The sequence below is a fragment of the Zophobas morio genome, unplaced genomic scaffold (genome assembly GCF_036711695.1).
Source record: "Zophobas morio isolate AGI-343-1 ecotype UQ-CSIRO unplaced genomic scaffold, CSIRO_AGI_Zmor_V1 ptg000012l, whole genome shotgun sequence".
Lineage (NCBI taxonomy): Eukaryota > Metazoa > Arthropoda > Insecta > Coleoptera > Tenebrionidae > Zophobas > Zophobas morio.
The window spans coordinates 896,562-916,182 of record NW_026972117.1 but is presented as its reverse complement, the minus strand read 5'-3'; the positions used below and the strand labels follow the sequence as shown (position 1 = coordinate 916,182).

The following is a 19,621-nucleotide window of genomic DNA, read 5'->3' as shown; positions in this document are numbered from 1 at the left end:
CGGCGGCAAATTTAAAACATTAATTTTCTACTCCATGTATTTCGTACACATATTCATTCGTCTAATACAGCAATTACCACCAAGCAAATTAAACATCAGTCTTAATTTACTCTACGAGCTACACCTACATTAAATTTGATTACATTGTTCATACCTTGGCTCATGTTACAATCACAGTACAAATCTCATAAATTTCGTCATACTTAGTCTAAACAATCTTTAAATTTTACTATCCGTTGCCTTCTCCAACGGTTGCGTATTTTTAATAACGCTCTCTAGATCGGCAACGGCGGCCGAAACCTGAAACAGTCTTCCAAAAATGTCGGCTAAATCTCCCTCCTGGTTGGTCATGACAAAGCACTCTGAAACAACTTTGTCAACACTGCGTTTTCACGCAACAAAGACAAACCTGGCTTATCCTGGATAACCTTCTTACAATACAGACTCAGAATAATGTAGACGTCGTTATTTAGATCCGATAGATCATTGACTTCCTTGATTAATTCGTCTTTGTTTGACTTGAAGAACGCCAAAGCGGCTGAAAATTTTTCGCTTTCGATCAGTTTGAAGAGATTTGTGTCGGAATTGGAGGTGGAAGGAGGCGAAACGCCGCCGTCGGCTTCGTTATCTTCTGAGCTCCTCAACAGAGCGTCTTTTATCAAGTTAACATCTGCGGTGATGTCTTTGAACTACAAAATGATTACGATATTTGTGAATCACAAAATAACGTATTACGTACCTCTGCAGTTCTCAAGGTGTTGTGTAGAGCAGCGACGATTTTATTTCCAGCTTCTATCAAGAGTAATAGTTGAAAATAGAGTTTATAGAGAGACTTTCCTAGGTCTAGGAGATAATGATGCACTTCTGTGGGGTGCTGGCCGCTCAAATATTCCACTTTTAGCGTGGTTTTGACAGCGTTGCAGTACTACGAATCATACTTATAGACAAAATAACAAAGAAACGGATAATCGTACCACTGCCGCTTGATCCTTCTTGTCGCAAAAAGTCTCCAAGTGCTCTTGCACCTCCAACATCCCGTACTTCATCGTCTCTATGAACTTCGTGTTGTTCAAAGCCGAAGCGTTGAACCAAATCAAGTTCGGCGGTAGAATCCTGTACGAGATGATATCGATCATGGAATTCAACCTGGACCCGATCAATTTGATCGTCGGTAAGCCGCCAGCAGCCGACTGCATCATGTGCGAACACGAATCTTTGGTTATTTCTATAGTGGAAGTGCACACGTCCTGGAATAAAACGCTTAATGGTTGCACCAGGTGTTCATTCGTCGTACCTTGACGAGATTCTGCAACTGGTGGAAGAACTGGAGCGTGTTGGTGGATATCTGGATCATGTTCGTCTGGATGAAGGACGTCCAGTTCTCCAGGACGTCGCTCTTACTCGGCCGGATGGTTAAAATCCCGGAGAAGTTCGGAGAGGCGTTGCAGGGGGTCACTTCGCCGAGGTCTCCAGCACTCGAGCCACTGTTTCGCATTAGCATCGTCATCATTACAAAACGAGGGGATAATCAGAATTTTGGAAGTATTTATTCCAGTTAAGGTGGAATGCTAGACGACAGGTTGATTAAACGGGAATTTGTGGGACTTAGCCCCTCGTTTCGAAAACGGCACTCACCTGGTGTCCGACCTCGCACTCGATATAATCTGCGACTGTTCCCTCAAAACAAGCGAAGATGGCGGAAACCCCACCCCCCCTTCACCCGTACTGTTGTCAAACTCCGGAGCTATGACGATCTCGTCCAGAGGCGACTCAGAGCCGACCTCGTCATCCGACGATTCTTCAGTCATGAGTCTCTTTCTAACAGTCAACATGGGTGTCTTCTCGCTCAGACTGTCCTCCAGTTGCTTAAAGCTGGGCTGTTCTTCTTCACCTTGACTCAGGGGTCTGCGTCTTACGCCCCAGTTGAAGTTGTCCGTGCTTTCACCCTACTCATTCCAATCAATAAATAACAAACAAACAAACAAACAAACAAACAAACAAAAAACAGACCTCGATGCTCTCGCTCTCGTATTCGAGGAAATCGAAGTCTTTGAAGACTCCGAACTCGGTGGCGGCGTCGTCGCGCCTCGACCCGCCGCTCATGTCGTTGTTCCCGCACGACATCTCCTCGGTGCTCGACGCCATGCTCGACTGCCTCTCGATTATGTCCGAAGTTTGGCTGAATATGACCGAGGGACTCTTAGGCAGACCGACTCGTTGTCCACAGGTTGTTAACAAGTTGACTAAACACTCCCTCACGCGACCCTGAACACAAACCACCTCGTTATTTTGTTTGTTATCAAAGTTGAACGCCTACCTGTGACATCCACGGGCGCTTCCACCCCGTCTGGGGCGTGACGTCGGCCGGACTCAACGAGCACGACCTCCTGGGCGTGACCAGCGGTTGCGTCTCCTCCACCTTGTTGAAGAAGCGGCGGCCGATCACCGGCGTTTGCGACACGTCGAACGTGAACTCCATGGTCCGCCCGGGCAACTCCTTCTTGTTGAAGAGGCTGTCCTCGTTGAAGGAGGGGTGTGGCAGGGGGTTGAGCGAGCTCTCCCAATTCGAGTGTACGGAGGAGATGGGCGGGGCCACTAGCGAGCTGGAACGCGTCACCACCAGCTTGAGGATTTTTAGGGCTTCTTTCCAGTGGACGCCTTCGATGTACTTGACCACGATGCGGAGCAGGTCGGTGTTGATGGGATGGGCGGCGGCCGAGCCCAGGTCCACGTAGTGGAGGATGCAGTGGATGATGTTCAGGACGGGCAGCTGAAGGTTGGCGGGGCCTAGGAACACGCATTGATTAAATACATATAGATAGACCCATGCTATTGTTTGGAGCAAACAGGCCAACGGCCGGCGAACAAGAGATGGCGCACCAACAGTCGGCCGTCAAACGCCGGCGAAAAGCTTGGACACCAATCGCGCGTGTAGATAACCCAAATCGCAGCAACAATACATTTAATAAAGCTACCACTCGACAGAGGGCGACGAAAACAATGTGTAAAAATCTCATAGTAAGCATTTATATAATTTGCAACGTTGCCAGATGAGCCTAGCACAACTTTGCCGTTATTTCTAGTCGATTAGATTTTATTTCGTTTAAAAGTTTCTGGTGAATAAATGGAATTATTATAATGAATAAACAATACAAACAAATTATTACTTGTTATTTTAAATACTTGTTAGTGTTGATGAAAACATAAATGGTAATTAAAGTTATTCTAAATACGGTCCGGTCCGGTAGCTCAAATTTTACAGTACGAGTGATATGTTTCAAGACGAGTAGGTAGCCGAGTCTTTAATTTCGAAACGAGTACTGCGAAAAGAGTTACCGGACGTATGTTGTTATGTATTTTATTTCATACTGTCAACATACTTTTTTATTCGATAAAATTATTATTATTTTGAGAAAAAATCCAAATCGAGTCACTTTTTCTGACATCGTTAGCAACCGCTCTTTGGTAAATGTTTTAATTTGTTTATTCGTGCAAATCAGCATCATATGTTTAAACACATAGTACTTATAACACTTTACAGGACTTATTGTTTTGTATAATCCGACTCGATGGACGAATGTTTTGTGCAATCCGTCTCGAAGGACCAATGTTTGTGCAACTCGGCTCGTCCTACCAGTATTTTTTGTAATCTGGTTGATACGTCAATGTGATACCGAATTGTACTTTGATATTGCTCCAAGGACCTTTGTTTTCTTGCGTGCGAGATAATAGACAGCGTTCGGTTTCAATGTTTAATACAGGACGGTTACAGAAGTACTAAATTTACATTTGTATTTACAATAACAGGTAAAGCAAAAGAGACCCAAAAGGGTCAGTGGCCGCTTCCGGAAATGGAACGCTTGTCCTTTTTGGCTCAATTTTATCGGACTTGTCCGTTTTTTTGATTTTACCGGAATCGTTCGATCCAGTAAAACGTCAAACTTGACATAGTATAAAGTAAAATAAATAAATTTTATTCAATTTTGACATGTAAACAAACGTTTATTTTGCCGTCAGTAGGCCACTAAAGCTTTGGTTTATCCGGCAGCACCATAAAATTTTTAAACCGCTAGCGAAATAAAATTTTTATTTTGCTGTTTTAAAACCATGGTTACCATTTCTGTAATTTCTCCAATGCCTTGCTGCTCTTTCCATCTAAGGAACTTTTGATACACTTTCTGATTTGCTCTTTTTTGGGAGCAAGTTTTGCCGTTGGAATCTTGCATGATTTTGCAATTTTTCGATAATTTTAGTTTGTTTAAAATAAACAAACACCGTCGCCAGAGTCACATACTACACACACACACCTGATATTGTAACCTAAATTCTACGCATATAAAACTTTTATTTGGTCGCTGTCAATTCTGACGTTTCTCGAATGTGAACTTTGAATCACCAATTTTTTCACAATTTGGGACTTGGGGTTGTCAAAATTGAATAAAAGTTTGTATTACACTCGCGGTTAAAATGAATGTGTAACTCGTGGTCTTAAGGCGCTCGCGGCATACGCCGCTCTCGCCTTAAACTGGCCGCTCATTAAACATTCACTTTAACCGCTTGTATAATAAATAACTATTATGATGTAAATACAATTGAGTATATCGATAATTCGCTACTGAAAATTTATTGAAATATAATTTGTGTTAAAAAAAGATTTTTGTGGTTTTATGGTTTATTAACATAATTTACTTATTTGAAATTAAATATTTTTAATACATAGCACAAGTTCTTGATATTCTTTATTTTTATTCCAAGTAATAATTGTGTTTCCTTTAGTTTTAATCAAGAAAATTTTTCGGTTATTATCTAACATACTTTTGTACATTAAGAAACTCCATCCACGTCACAGGACGTTACAGGACAATATTTAAATAAATAAAGAAGTCGTTTTATGTGTTTTAAAATTCACTCTGATTTCCGGACTTTAGACTTTTTGGTGTTTCACTTCGGCACAAGAACTAGTCGTATCTCAAAGAAAACAAACAGTGGAATATACCGTATTGTACCTATATTTCATAGTAAAAATGTCTAAATTTTTTTATGAAGAGACAGACTGTTCTAGGAAACTTTACTAAATCTTTTCATTTACGAGCTATTGAAAGTCCGCCGGTCTCACTGATACTTCTTACTTGGCTCCTACGAATGAAGCGAAAAATGCACAGATTGAAAATATAGTAAATGGGGTAGTATGTATGCGTGATATGTCGTTAGACATTAAGTATTTTGCAAATAAAATTTATTTCATTGAAAACAGAAACAATAAAAAACATATCTGTACAAGTTTGGAATCGATATGGCCAGTTGTTTAGAATATGCAAATATGCTTTTGTTCGTATTTACAATTATTACGAAACAGGTTATCAAATAATCTATTTTCACATGGCGAGACTTTCAAGCGGCGGAAGAATTAAAAACCATAAATTTTCATTGAAGAAACAAACTCTTCCAAGAAAATTACCAAATCTTTTAGTTTACGCACTATTGGACGAGCACTCCTTAAAACGGTCAGTATACCTAATCGCATTATTCCATTGATACCTACCTACCGAAAACGTTGCCAGATGAGCCTAACACAAATTTGCGGATATTTCTCGTCAACCAGATATTATTTCATTTAGAAGTTTCTGGTAAATAAATGGGATTATTGTAATGAACACACAAAACAAATAAATTGTGATTATTATTTGTTGTTTTAACCCATTAGACGCTTATAGGCTTATAAGCATACTTTTCTTGAAAAATCGGTAATAAATTCAGTGAAACATCTTTGTGCCTTAATTCCTATTGGTAAACTGGGATTTTGAATAGAGGTCGCAGGAAAATTTTGTATGGTTTTATGGTTTATTTACATAATTTTCTTATTTACAATGAATGTTTTTGATATATAATACAAGTTCTTGATATTATTTATTTTAATTACATTTAATAAACCATAAAACCACAAAAATCTTTTTTTAACACAAATTATATTTCAATAAATTTTCAGTAGCGAATTATCGATACACTTAATTGTATTTACATCATAAAATTTATTTATTTTACTTTATACTATGTCAAGTTTGACGTTTTACTGGATCGAACTATTCCGGTAAAATCAAAAAAACGGACAAGTCCGATAAAATTGAGCCAAAAACACGGTGGTAGAAGAGACACTCTTCTACCTCCGTGGCCAAAAAGGACAAGTCTTCCATTTCCGGAAGCGGCCACTGACCCTTTTGGGTCTCTTTTGCTTTACCTGTTATTGTAAATACAAATGTAAATTTAGTACTTCTGTAACCGTCCTGTATTAAACATCGAAACCGAACGCTGTCTATTATCTCGCACGCAAGAAAACAAAGGTCCTTGGAGCAATATCAAAGTACAATTCGGTATCACATTGTCGTATCAACCAGATTACAAAAAATACTGGTAGGACGAGCCGAGTTGCACAAACATTGGTCCTTCGAGACGGATTGCACAAAACATTCGTCCATCGAGTCAGATTATACAAAACAATAAGTCCTGTAAAGTGTTATAAGTACTATGTGTTTAAACATATGATGCTGATTTGCACGAATAAACAAATTAAAACATTTACCAAAGAGCGGTTGCTAACGATGTCAGAAAAAGTGACTCGATTTGGATTTTTTCTCAAAATAATAATAATTTTATCGAATAAAAAAGTATGTTGACAGTATGAAATAAAATACATAACAACATACGTCCGGTAACTCTTTTCGCAGTACTCGTTTCGAAATTAAAGACTCGGCTACCTACTCGTCTTGAAACATATCACTCGTACTGTAAAATTTGAGCTACCGGACCGGACCGTATTTAGAATAACTTTAATTACCATTTATGTTTTCATCAACACTAACAAGTATTTAAAATAACAAGTAATAATTTGTTTGTATTGTTTATTCATTATAATAATTCCATTTATTCACCAGAAACTTTTAAACGAAATAAAATCTAATCGACTAGAAATAACGGCAAAGTTGTGCTAGGCTCATCCGGCAACGTTGCAAATTATATAAATGTTTACTATGAGATTTTTACACATTGTTTTCGTCGCCCTCTGTCGAGTGGTAGCTTTATTAAATGTATTGTTGCTGCGATTTGGGTTATCTACGCGCGCGATTGGTGTCCAAGCTTTTCGCCGGCGTTTGACGGCCGCCTGTTGGTGCGCCATCTCTTGTTCGCCGGCCGTTGGCCTGTTCGCTCCAAACAATAGCATGGGTCTATCTATATGTATTTAATCAATGGAACACGGAAAAATTCAACGCAACAATTTTTGAAAGGCTTGTAATTAAATGATAAGTATAAAATGCGTTTAAAATGGACAATTGTGGCAAAATTTTCAGATGACGTCATCAATTTTTGGGAAGGGATTTACCACGATTACGATAGCCTTAAAACATTTGCAAAATTTCAGAGCATTCGGTTGTGCAGTTTCAAAGTTAAACTGAAAAATGTTACACAATTTTGATTTTTTTTTCCAAAAATCTGGGAAAAAAAAATATATATATATAATATTGAGAAGACTATTTGCACCGTTTTTGAACGTTTTCTAGAATTACCTTTTTCGAGGACTTCAATGAGGAATGTCAACATATTGAAGCTCAAATGGGCGTAGGTGTCATACAGGTACTTCACCACGCACTTGGTCCACTGGAAGCTCTCCTTGCTGAAGGTCCGCCGGCTGTACAGATTCATGACCGTGCCCAAATTTTCGAGCTTTTTGCTCTTCTCGATGCTCACCTAAACCAACCAACCAATCAACCCTTGAAGAGGACACCCTCGACTCCGCCCACTCCTTCCCTACCTGAGCGATATTCTCCGCCGTCCTTATGCACATCTCGTTGGCGTCCTCGTAGTTCAGCAGCATGTACGGCAGCAGCGCGATCACGTTCATCGGGAAGGCCACCGTCTGCGACGGGTCCACCACCACCAGGTTGAGCAGCGGCGTGAACTGCGACAGCAGCGCCGCCACCGGCTCGTAAATGTTCGGGTGCGTGCACCCCTTCAGCAGGAGCGCGTGCACCCCCGGGAACGCCGTCCAGCGCAGCTGCGACTGCAGCTTCTCGACCTTATCGCGCGCATCGGGCCGGTCCAGGGGCAGCCGGTGCATCACTCTAGCCAGCAGCCGCACCGCCAGCAGGAACTCGTGCTCGTAGTCGGACTCCAGCAACGACACCGCCAGCCAGAACAGCTGCGCGAGGATGGTGAGCTTGTCGTCCTGGGTGGCCGAGTCGCCGAGGAGTTTGAGGCTCTGGGCGGACCGAGACCTGGACAGGTTCGACGAGAACTTGTTGACGCCGGGCCGGTGCTCCATCTCGGGGTTGCGGGCGCGCTCCTTGGTGTCGCTGGCCGGGGAGGAGACGTTCTTGCGCAGGCCGTACGAGACGGAATAGCTGGTGCTGCGCGCGTGGCCCGCCTGGAGGGAGTGGTTGAAGAGGGCGGTGGCGGCGGAGTGAGCCACGTTGCCCTCGGGGATTTGCTTGTGGGTGATGAGGTCCTTGTTGTTGAGGTTGGGGGTAGACTTGAAGAAGTCCTTCATGAAGTCGAGCGGGCGGAAGTCGGACTCGAGGGACTCGACGGCCGACTCGAGGGTGAGGAGGAGCTCAGTCACGTAACCTAAGTAATAAAAAAATTAGTGGAATGTTTTTTAGATGGAACTTCCCTTGCCCCTGAAATGTACCCCATCAAATCGTATTAAGAGATGTCGAGAAATCGAAAATTTGAAAAATTGAAATATTAAAAAAATTGGTAGGCGGCGAATTTCTCTGGCCCGTAAAATAAATCCCGCTTCTTTGAAAAATTTTATGATTTTTATGAAAACGAAACATTATAAAAATGGTAATATTAAAAAATTGAAAAATACGGAAATGGAAACATCAAAAAATCCTAAAATAAAAAAATTTAAAAACTTCAAAAATTTAAACATAGAAAAACTGAAAAATCAAAAATATGAGAAATTGCAAAATCGAAAAACTGAAAAATCAAAAAACCGAAAAATTAAAAAATTGAAGAATTGAGAAACTGAAAAATCGTTTTATCTATACTTATATAATAAAGCTGAAGCTTTTGTTTATTTGAACACGCATATCTCAGAAACTACTGGTTCAAATTCAAAAAATCTTTTTGTGTTGGATAGTCCATGTATCATATCTACATATACGCTATATAACATCACGCTACGATCATTAGGAGCGAAGTAGCAATGAAAAATTCGGAAAAACGGGAACATCTTTTTCTCTCTTTCTCCTTTGACAGCTTCCGTTGCTTACGCTGCTTAAACGGTTAAAGTTACGTAAAAATCAAGTATGACGAAATTGTTCCCCTCTAAAAGTTCTAAAGAAAAGTCCGCGACAGCATATGTCTATCTTTTAAGGTCGAGTCAGTATAACCTTTTTTATGGTAATGAAATTTGTTCTAAAATAATAATGCATTATGTATAAAATTTTCGCGTCACAGTGTTTGTAACCGAACTTCTCCGAAATGGGTTGACCAATTTGTATGAAATTTTTTATGTATATTCGGTAGGTCTGACAATAAGTTGTAAACTATTTTTTAAACCCCTAAGTGATAAGGGTGACCCACCCTAAAAAATGTTTGTCTATTTTTTGGACAAAATTTTTTATTTTTATTTTTTTAAGATTTGGCATCAAAAAATACACATAACCCTAAATTTTCACCTTTCTACCACCAACCCCCATTTTTTAATCGTCTATAAAATAAAAATGAATTGCTGTTCCTGTTAGTCTCGCTAAGACTCAAAAACGGCTTGACCGATTTGAATTTTTTTTTATATTACGGGGATGGTTTATAAATAAAAAAAATAAGGATAACTTAAAAGAACAGTTAAAAAATAAAAAAATTCTAAAAATTTTGTATGGAAATCGCCACTTCGAATTAATTTCAATAGTTGGCGTTTCTGACGGACCTGTCGTCTAACTGACGTGTCATACAAAACTAATTCTTCCGTGCGATTGTGAAAAGTATATTGCATTTCAAATCGTTCTTTGTTTCTTCGTAAAAAAAACGTCGTTTATTTTAAGAAAAGTCTTGGTTAAAGTGAATTTAATTACACATCGCGAAAGTTTCTTATTCATTTTGATCTGCCATTCTTTTTACCTATATTCACTTTGTTGGTTTCGACAAAACCTCAAACTTTACCGATATTCGAGGATTTAATTTGAAGTTTTCAATATTTTAAAATTCTCAAGACAAAATTTACAGATTTGATTGACTGTGAAAATAATTCTGTGTCGTTTTATGAAGTTCATTAAAATGCCGAGAAGACGACAAGCTCACATAGGTCCACGAAGTCAATCAAATGTGCGACGAACTACCTCAGGTGCAAACCGCAATGATTTATTTCATAGGTAATTCGGATATGGAAGTTGATCACCGTTGTGCTCATAATCAACATAATCAAACATTGAAGCGAGAAATTGGGTGGTATGAATAAAACTGAGTAGATACTCATATTCGAAGTACAAAGTACCTACTTCATTATTACTCTTATATACCTGAGCATCTACTCTATGTACTGAGTACCTACTTGGAAACATTGTATCTCCCCGGACATAAACTGAACATCTACGCGTTTTGTGAGCATTTAATCTAGAAATGAGCATCGGCGTGGCAAATAACTGAGCTGTCTGTAAAGCAGCTTAGAAAACCAGTAGGAACGTTGTAAGAGTGAATTTTAACTAAACATGGTGACTTTCATGAACGTGGAACGTCGTAAAAAGGTGCATTCAGTTTGAAAAACACATTAGGATCAGGAATATCGAAAACTTTTCATTTTATTTATGCATAAATTGTGCAGTGCGTTTTTTCTAACACTGGCCATAGAGATTCCCATCTCAAGGTGTCTACCCCATGCTAACTTATATTTTGGTGACTCGATTTTTGCCTTGATGGTTGAACACTGTCACTGTTGTCCTTTTTTGTTGTATCGAGATGCTACTTGAGCATCAACTGTTACTTACTGAAGTATTAGTATCATCTAGAAAAACTAGAAATATTTTGATTTGATATTCGAGTAGAGACTTCGTATTTCGAGTATGAGCATCTACTGAGTTTTATTTATATCAACCATTGTCAAAAAATTGATCGAACGTTTTTTCGACAGAACTTCCCTCGCACCAAAAGTATAATGAAACCTATTCAGCATTTTCGAGTTGAGTCTGTTCTTCACACAATTTTGTGATGACCTAATCAACATTTACTACATTTACTATCAACACGTATACCATCTTGGATTGGTGCAGTGTAATACTAAAAATAACTGTATTGTATTCCCAAAATTATCTGCGAAAATCGAGTGAACCATTCCATCAATTTTTTGGGGGGAATAAATAAATATTCTTAACAATTTACCATGCTTATAATAACTTTAAAACCTCTGCAAGATCTCAAAGTATTCATTTTTGCAACTCTTGAGTTATTCACTAAAATAAATTCACTGATCCATATATTTTTTTGAGTCACTGTAAAAGCAAATCTAAATCATATGAATGCAATGATAAATTACGAAAATATACTGATGATGTTTTCCACATTTTAGATAGGATTTATTCGGCAAAATCTTGAGATGACGTCTTCAAGTTTTTGGGGTGATAAACAGATATATTTTGATTGAAAACCTACCATGTCAAACAGTAACTTCAAAATGTCTGCAATATTTCAAAATTCAGTTTTGCAATTCTTGATTCAATCAATAAAATAAATTGACTGTGTTTAATTTTTTTGAGACACCCCCTATAAGCAAAACTAAAAAATATGAATGGAATGATAAATCACAAGTATAGTCTCATCCTATTTTGGAGATTTTAGATAGGATTCATTTGGCAAAATTTTGGGCTGACGTCATAAATTTTTTGGAGGGGATAAGTAAATATATTTTGAATAAAAATTTATTATGCTTATCATATGTTTAAAACATCTGCAAGATTTCAAAGCATTCGATTTTGCAGATTCAAAATTAAATTGTAGGTGAAACGAAGTTCACGGGGTCAGCTAGTAATAACATAAATCAACATAAACGCACCTTGCATATCCTCTCCTTGTTCCGCGACCGTCTCGACCAACCGACTCAGAATATCCGACAGCATCCTCGAAGAAATAGGCACTCGTAACGCCCTATAGATCTGGAGGGACCTTCCCGCGTAGTGCCTCGACGAGCAACTCAGCCCTAGTTGCAACGCCGTCTGGGCCCACCTCTCGTTAATGTGTGCATTGGGCAGCGAAAACTGGAAGATCTTCAGGATGTGTTGCAACAAAATATCGATCTGTTCGACGCTCTTGATCGTCCAGACTTTGGCCGTGATGTCCTCGTAGTTCCAAAGGGGGCTGCTCTGGTTACTCAGAAAATCAATCAACGACTTAATCACCAAAGCTATGGTTATGTCCAGCTTATTGGTGATGGAAATCGCCGGGGAATCTTCCGGTGTGATGATCACAGGCGGTGGCGCTGCGACATCTTTGGTTTCGGTTACGTCACCTTCGGGTAAGGTTGCGACACCCGGTTTGGGTTTAGTTGGGTCGGTTACCGCAGTGGGGGCGCTGTTCTGGAGGTAGATGTCGAAGACGGAGTCGGGTTCTAGAAGCGATAATTCAATCGTGAAAATCACCAACTAACTGACTCACCTGTGAAGTTGTGTTTTAATATTGGGAGGCTGGGAGTGGTGAGACCCAGTTCCAGCTGGGTTGTTTTACTGTTGAGGAGGATGTGGGCCACCGTTAGGTGGTCGTTGTGCTGGGCCAGAACGATCAAAAGATTAAGTAGGAGCTGCTTGCAATGTTGGTACACCAATGGTCTCGTGTGGTCCAGGCCCAGAAACAAAATATGTAGCATCAAGGGGACATGAACCGTCCAATCCAATTCGATCCCATCGACTACGACGTCGCACAGTAGCATAACTCCGACGTTACACCTGCAATGAAAATCTCTTAGTAACTTGAACACAACCCGCCATTTTGGATACCAACACACAAATAAAGAAGTACCTGTGAAACCCCGAAATCGGTTGCGACGTCTCGGGCAGGTACTCAGTCAACGGAGCGAAGTACCCCCCGTACTCGGGCATGGGCAACGGGTGGGGCTGCGGCACCGGAATGTCGTACTTTTCACGAAAAAACATATCCTCGCAATTCTGAACCTTCAAACCTTCCATTACTTAAGTCACTACGAGTCAACTACTTACGTCATCCGATGACGAGCACCCGTCGTCCGAATTCCTCATCCTCGTGTTAAAGTCGGACAAAACCGTCCCCGAGTTCGTCTTCGTGATAAGTTTGGACGGATCTTCTCCGCTGTGTCTTTTCGTATGGATAGTACCCTTTTCGATATCTGCGTAACAAAACAATAGTTAAAGTCGCAAAATATCGAGCAAGTTACTTAAGTCTTGTCGAGCGTTGGAATCTGATTGGCCGCCCGCACCGTTCGTCCCGTCGGAGTGACTCGACGTTTTCCGCATCACCGTGAGGCGGTAAAAGGGCGGAGTTTCGGTTCGTTCGATTAAACAGTTGAGGGTCTCGACGGTTTGCAGCTCGAGCATCATTTCGTCTAGCAGACGCACCGGCTGAACCCTCGCCAAGTACAAAACAACACGTTTGGTCTAAAAATAAAAAACTGAACACTTAGCGAGTGACGTCACGCTACTTACGTATGGCAAAAGCTCACACGGCGCCATCCCCGATATAATAATCAAGTAGCGTATGATCACTTTCATGTTGTTGGGCCACGAGGTACACAAAGTGGCCCAAACCTCTTCAATTTCTTTCGGGTGGTTATCGCCGAACTAGAACAAAATGTCATTTATTTTTTTTTGTTTAATCAGTTACAACTAAATGGTCTTACTTTCGCCGTTATGTAAAAGATGTTGTTTAAAACCATCTCGGTGGCCTCCGCCGAGCCCCACCCCTCCTTCCGACTCCGCCCAGTTTCCGTGGCGTAAAACTGGTAAGTGTGTGGGTTGGGGGGCGGCACGTTGGGATCGACGAGCTCCATGTTGTGTAACCACGGCAACAGGTATTGGAGGAGGAGCTGGCGCACTTCGGGGCGGGCCGACTGGAATCTGTATGTGATTTCTGAAACTATCTCGGTAAAAAAGGGTGGTTATTTATTATGAGAGAGGATGAAACCTGAGAACATGGGCATGGTTAATTCGGGGTGGAGGAGGGCCAACTGTCCGGATAAATGCACTTGCGATCTTCTGTACGTCGTGGCGAGGAGGGTGTCGAGGGTGCTCCGCCCCTTGTCGCCTTCGGCTGTAAAATTAAAAAAAAAAATTCATAAAATCCTAAAACAACATTGATTTTGGAAAAACGGTACGAACTTTTGGAAAAATTAAGCCGAAAATAATTTCTGGTGGTCAAAATCTACAAAAATCTCTTCATGTAATTTTCGAAGGTAGCCGAAAGAGGGTGGAAAATGTAGTAAGGGATTAAAACAAATCGATTAGTCGACACGGGGTTCTACCAGGGCTTCCTTAATATAAAATTAGAAAGACAGCAGACAAGAAGTAATTATTGTTATTAATTTCATTTTAACAATTTCCTTTTTTAACCGCATAAATAAGAAAATATTGTATGCAACCAACCTTACACCTTTAGTAACTGCATCTTTTTTTCTCAATAGTTTATCTTTTTAAAAAGGAGACCGCGGATTCCACAAACTCACCTAGATCACTCTCCGCCAGAGGGCCTACACTTCCGAAGAACCTCTTGTCCAACAACTGGAGCAGCTGCAACGCCGTGTCTCGCACCGCAGGTCTGGGACACCCCGTGTTCATCAAGGTCACGTTAATTATAGCCGTGTAGTGGTCACAAGGGTACTCCCTGGCGCTGAAGATCGTCGCCAGGGCTAGAAAACATCCGTCGGCTACCGCATACGTCCCAGTGTAACACTTATCGACCACCCAGTCCAGAAGCGGACCGATGTCCGGATTGGACTCCAAGAATAAAATGACCGTCTCTTGTGCCAGATTGTAGACTTTTTCTTCGCTGCTATCCAACAAAGTGCTCAACCAATGATAGATCATGCTGTCTTCACCCAAATCGGTGGTATCGAAGTACGGCCCGCAGCACATGATCGCACTCATGGCTTGCAACGACACGTACTGGAGTTCGGCGTTCTTCTTGCTAGCGCTGTCGGTCTCATGGACGTTCGAGGGTGTCAACCCGTACTTGCCGGCCCAGAAGGAGAACATCATGAAGAGGTTTCTGCGGAGGTCGCGCTTAAGCAGACTCCGGCAGGCTTCAACTAAAATCAACGTGAAGCAACCGTCCAACTCACTTGAATTAATTAATACTCACGACTGAACGTCTTGATCAACTTCTTGAGGAAGTAGCCGAAGTGCAAGGTCAGATCTTTGACGCTACTGGACGTCTTGTCGGGTTCGTTCTCCAGGTAGGACCTCACCCCTTCGATGAACTCCACGATCGTGGGGTGCAACGACTGCGTGTCTTTATCCAGGATGCACGAACTGATATTGAATGTGCCGTTTTCGGCGATGTACTCCAGGGTGCGCATCAGGTGAAGCCTGAGGGCGTCGCGACGCCGGCGTCTACGCACGTTCTCTTGCTTCTTGTCGATGGCTTCGCGCAAGTAGATCACCAGCTCCTCCATGAGGTCCTTACAGGCGTCGCTGTTGATGTTGCCGACGGCGTAGACGGCGGCGTCCCGCACGTCGGCCACTTCGCACCGCAGCAAGGGCACCACGAGCTTGTACAGGCTGGTGGGGGACACGCTGGTGGTGCCAGACTTGAGATCCGAGCGTTCGGTGTTCAAGCTATCCGGAGACGAACTAAAGAAAATGCTTTGTTTTCGTTCGAACGACCTAGTTGTCGTCTCACCTTAAGCTGAGATCGGGGCTGGCACACCTCACGATGGGGTTGGACATGTGCGGCACCACTCTGAAGGCGAACGTGATGTAATTCTTCCACAGGTGCATGTAAGCGTCCCTCTCGTTGGGCGGCTTCTTCAGCGTGGCCGAACTTCTCAGCAATGACGCTCTGTTGTCGTTCAAAGGCCTACAGAAAAATTGGTCAAACGTTATTTGGAGAAAACTTCCCTAAAACTCACGTCGGATCCACCACAGAGTACAGGGCGTTCAACCTCGTGAAGACGATCGGCCACGAATGCGCCGTCACGTTGGGGCACTGCGACAGAAGTCTGTCCTTCTCTAAGAACCCGAACAGACACGTGCTCCACGGGTCCACCACGTTGAAACTATAGGCGGAGCCGCTCTTGATGGAACCGTCTTCCGCCAAGCCGGCGTTCCACGACGACGCCGTCCTGTCCACGAGCCACTGCAGATCGATGCAGCTCGACGTGAGAACGGCCGTCTTCTCCGCCGGCGGAAGCAGCGGCAGGCACTTCTCCGCCACTTTCGGGCACACCCGATCGATGACGTCGATCACCGGCTGGTTGGACGAGCAGTTCGACGCCTTCAGCAAACTCTTCACTTCCTTGAGGATCAAGACGGAGACGCGCTTCGTGGTGACGCGGTAGTTGCACAGCATGACCACGGCGAGGGCTTCCACCAGGTGGAGCACCGACGACATCGGCTCGGACTTGCCGTTGTCGGTGCGCTTGTTGTCGTCTTTGCTCAAGCGGATGCTGGAGTTGGCGTTGACGTTGGGGTTAGTGAGGGCGCCCTTCCAAGCGCACAAGAGGGTGAGGATCATCTTTAGCCCGTTGTCGATCAAGCTGGGGAAGGTGTCGACGACGTCCTTGGCCAGGAAGTGGGTCAGACCCCACAAGACGTCCTGGCGCCAGTCGGGGAAGTCGATGACGAGGGTCTGGAGGCTCTGGTAGGCCAAGCCGCGGAGCTCCTCGTCCATGTGGACGGTCAAGCGGCTGAGGAGGTCCACCAGCTCCGAGCTACCGATTAAACGGAATTATTTCTTGTTGAAATTTAAACGAAAAAACTTACCCGGTCATCCCGTCTGGAATCAATCTGGGCACCGCCGCCACACAAGTCCGAAACAGATCGATCCTCGGCTTCCTCTCCCCGGTGATCATCTCGTCTGGTTCTTTGTTCACGTTCTGGGTGTTCGTCATCATCAACGGCCGCCCGTACTGCGTGTCCAGCGCTCTGAGGATGTCCACGAACACCCTCCTGACGTGGGGGAAGTACGCGCTGATTCCTATGCTCCTGGCGGTGTCCTCCGTCAGCATCTTGTTGAGGAAGGTTTTCCTCACGCGGAGAGTGTTGCCGCTGGGGAGGACCCCCACGGATCGTGGCATCGGCGGCTCTCCTTCCTTCTGCTGCAGGCTGTCGGCCACCACTAAGAACGCCCTCAGGCCGATGCTCATACGTTCCGGTGTCAGAATGATCTTGATGGGTCTCCCCACTGATAGCAAGTCGAAGACGATCTCTCGCATCGCGAAATCGAGGCGTTCTTGTGCGATGAATTGGATGATCTTGACGAAGATGTTGAGAGGAGTGTCTCTGGGGACCACGGCTTTGGAACCTTTGGGGAAGAGGGAGTTGACGATGCTTTGGAGGCGGGATTGGGTGGCCGAGTTGCTCTCGCATTTGATGCGGATCATGTAGACCCAGAGGAGGCGGTAGAGGGATTCTGAAACGAGTTCAAACTTTTTCTAGAATATTCTTTAAAATACATTACTTTAAATGTAAGGAAAAGGGAAGTCGCCTGAATTTTCGTTTCTTATAAGCTTACCAAGGGCCACTCTGCACATCTTCGGGTCGCGATTCTTCAAATGTGAGAGGCACATAGCGAGAAAATAGTGCCAATTTTGAAGAAAAAATTGTTTCTGGCTGACGCAGAGTAGGCAGGTGACGAGGGGAAAGAGAGCGAGTCGATGTTTGGATTTCGTGCTTGCGTCCAGCGTCTGAGAGTAGAGCATTTCGACGAAGTTCTTGAGACAAGGGACGTTCACTTCGTTCTTTACAGCCTGTGTGTGTTATAGTTTAATAAAAAACTTAACAAACAAAAAATCCAACTCACCGCGGCTACAGGAACAAGAATTTCCACAAACAACCCCGCCAAAGCATGCTTTATATCCTTATCTTTAACTTCCAAAAAATACTGAGCACACTCCTGCATGAACTGAAACGACGCCTCGAATTCCTCGATAGGGACCATTTTGACTCTAAAGAATTTCATTCCCATTAGTAAACTAATGACGCTTTGGGTGGTATGGGGACTGGCTTCGCGCCCCCTCAACTCCTTCAGCTCAGACATAAACCTTGTGCGCACCGACATAAATCGCGACTGCGCCAAAGCACCAATAACCTCAGCATAAAGATCAGAGATCATGTGGATGTTGCTACCGTTCGGGTTATTTTGAATCCTACAAAAACCAAAACGGTAACCCATGACTCGAAAAAGAAATTAAAAATACCCTTCGCGGTACTTGAAATGTTTAAATGCAAGATTTTCAATATGCTGCACCAGATCTTCGTGTCCTGGATGGAACGAAAGCTGCTTCAAAACCTCAATCAGCACCAAACAAAAAATAAACTCCACAGCCAAGTCGCGTCTCTCTTTTTGGATATCCACTTCCGACCTTTCCACAGTTTCAGTGGAGTTCCCAGCCACCATATAAATAATACTAAAAAAAAATCAATCACAACACAACTAAAACCACCAAAATTAGCTACCTTTTCTGCTTAATGTCAGACTTTTTCTGCTCCTGATGCGCCACCTCCGCCATCTGCCTCTCGTACCACGAAAACAAAGCCCGCAGAAGCGAAGGCAAACAATGCTCCCCCACGCACCCGAAAGCGCTCAAAAGCTGGTCGAACTGCATGTCTTCGCCTCGCTGCAACGTCTTCGACAGCGGCTTCTCCTGCGGTTCTTGCATTACAGCTTCGATTTTCTTCTCGGCGAGAATGGTAAAATCGGAGAACAAACTTCTCATGACGTATTCGCCGGGTCTGATGTCGATTTCCACGCTGCTTCCGGATATGGTCTGCGGGAAGTACTCTTTGTGCACGCCCCACGGGAGCAGCAAGCCGCGGGTTGGGGCCGACGAGGCGGCCGTCGATGACGACGAGTTCTTTTTATCGGTGCCTGAAAATGAACGTTCAGCTCACAGGTTGCGACTGAAATTTGACATACATGTTGAAGGGCTCTGGGGCTGTTCCGTCTCATCGTTCGATAGGGTGGCGTGGATCGTCGATAGAGAGATGGTGCTCTTGTCGGTCATTTCGGAGACGGTTGTGTTGTCGCTGTGGGTGTCGGAGCACACGCTCTGAGAGCATTCGACGTCTGAGTCGTTGAGGGAGTTGTCTGCATCTTGGCCGCTGTATTGGTCTGCTTGGTTGTCAGACATGATGGGGCCTCTGGGGTTACTTAAACCTCATAGAGAACACTACAACGGGACTGTGTTTAATCAACCATTAAGACATGGTTCTTGGTTAGCTTACTGGTTGGATTTTGAAGTTTGTTCACTTTTTATTTATTTTGGATTACTCATCACTGATTTACATTGTTCAATGTACAATAAACAATTTCTAAAGGCGATAAGTCACCAATTTTTAATACACTTTTCACTCCACAATTGTCATAGTTGTCAATTTGCTGTCAGATGTCAAATTTCGACATTAGTGTTATAATAAAAAAAAACTTCAGTTAAATTATCTAATTCTATATA

At 43.0% G+C, this 19,621-nt stretch overlaps 1 protein-coding gene across 2 annotated transcripts; it reads right to left on the bottom strand.

Moving 5' to 3' along the window:
* Positions 1-19: 19 nt before the first annotated feature.
* LOC135127522 (protein furry) lies at positions 20-19,539 on the bottom strand. Of its 2 annotated transcripts, none has more exons than XM_064053960.1 (29): positions 19,395-19,539; positions 19,087-19,339; positions 18,627-19,038; positions 18,368-18,577; positions 17,971-18,316; positions 17,683-17,917; positions 16,932-17,580; positions 16,079-16,879; positions 15,850-16,026; positions 15,310-15,800; positions 14,675-15,256; positions 14,137-14,262; positions 13,853-14,082; positions 13,659-13,793; positions 13,391-13,610; positions 13,197-13,342; positions 12,982-13,151; positions 12,640-12,926; positions 12,041-12,592; positions 7,805-8,616; positions 7,560-7,740; positions 2,318-2,787; positions 2,011-2,265; positions 1,636-1,946; positions 1,295-1,484; positions 975-1,247; positions 740-925; positions 410-689; positions 20-362 (listed from the first exon to the last, which is right to left on the bottom strand). In XM_064053960.1, the coding sequence occupies exons 2-29, from the start codon at positions 19,298-19,300 to the stop codon at positions 220-222; spliced, it is 9,084 nt and encodes a 3,027-aa protein (XP_063910030.1). In that variant the 5' UTR covers positions 19,301-19,339; positions 19,395-19,539; the 3' UTR covers positions 20-219. The 2 variants fall into 2 exon arrangements, with proteins under 2 accessions (XP_063910030.1, XP_063910031.1); XM_064053961.1 differs by having other exon boundaries at positions 13,000-13,151.
* Positions 19,540-19,621: the final 82 nt, after the last annotated feature.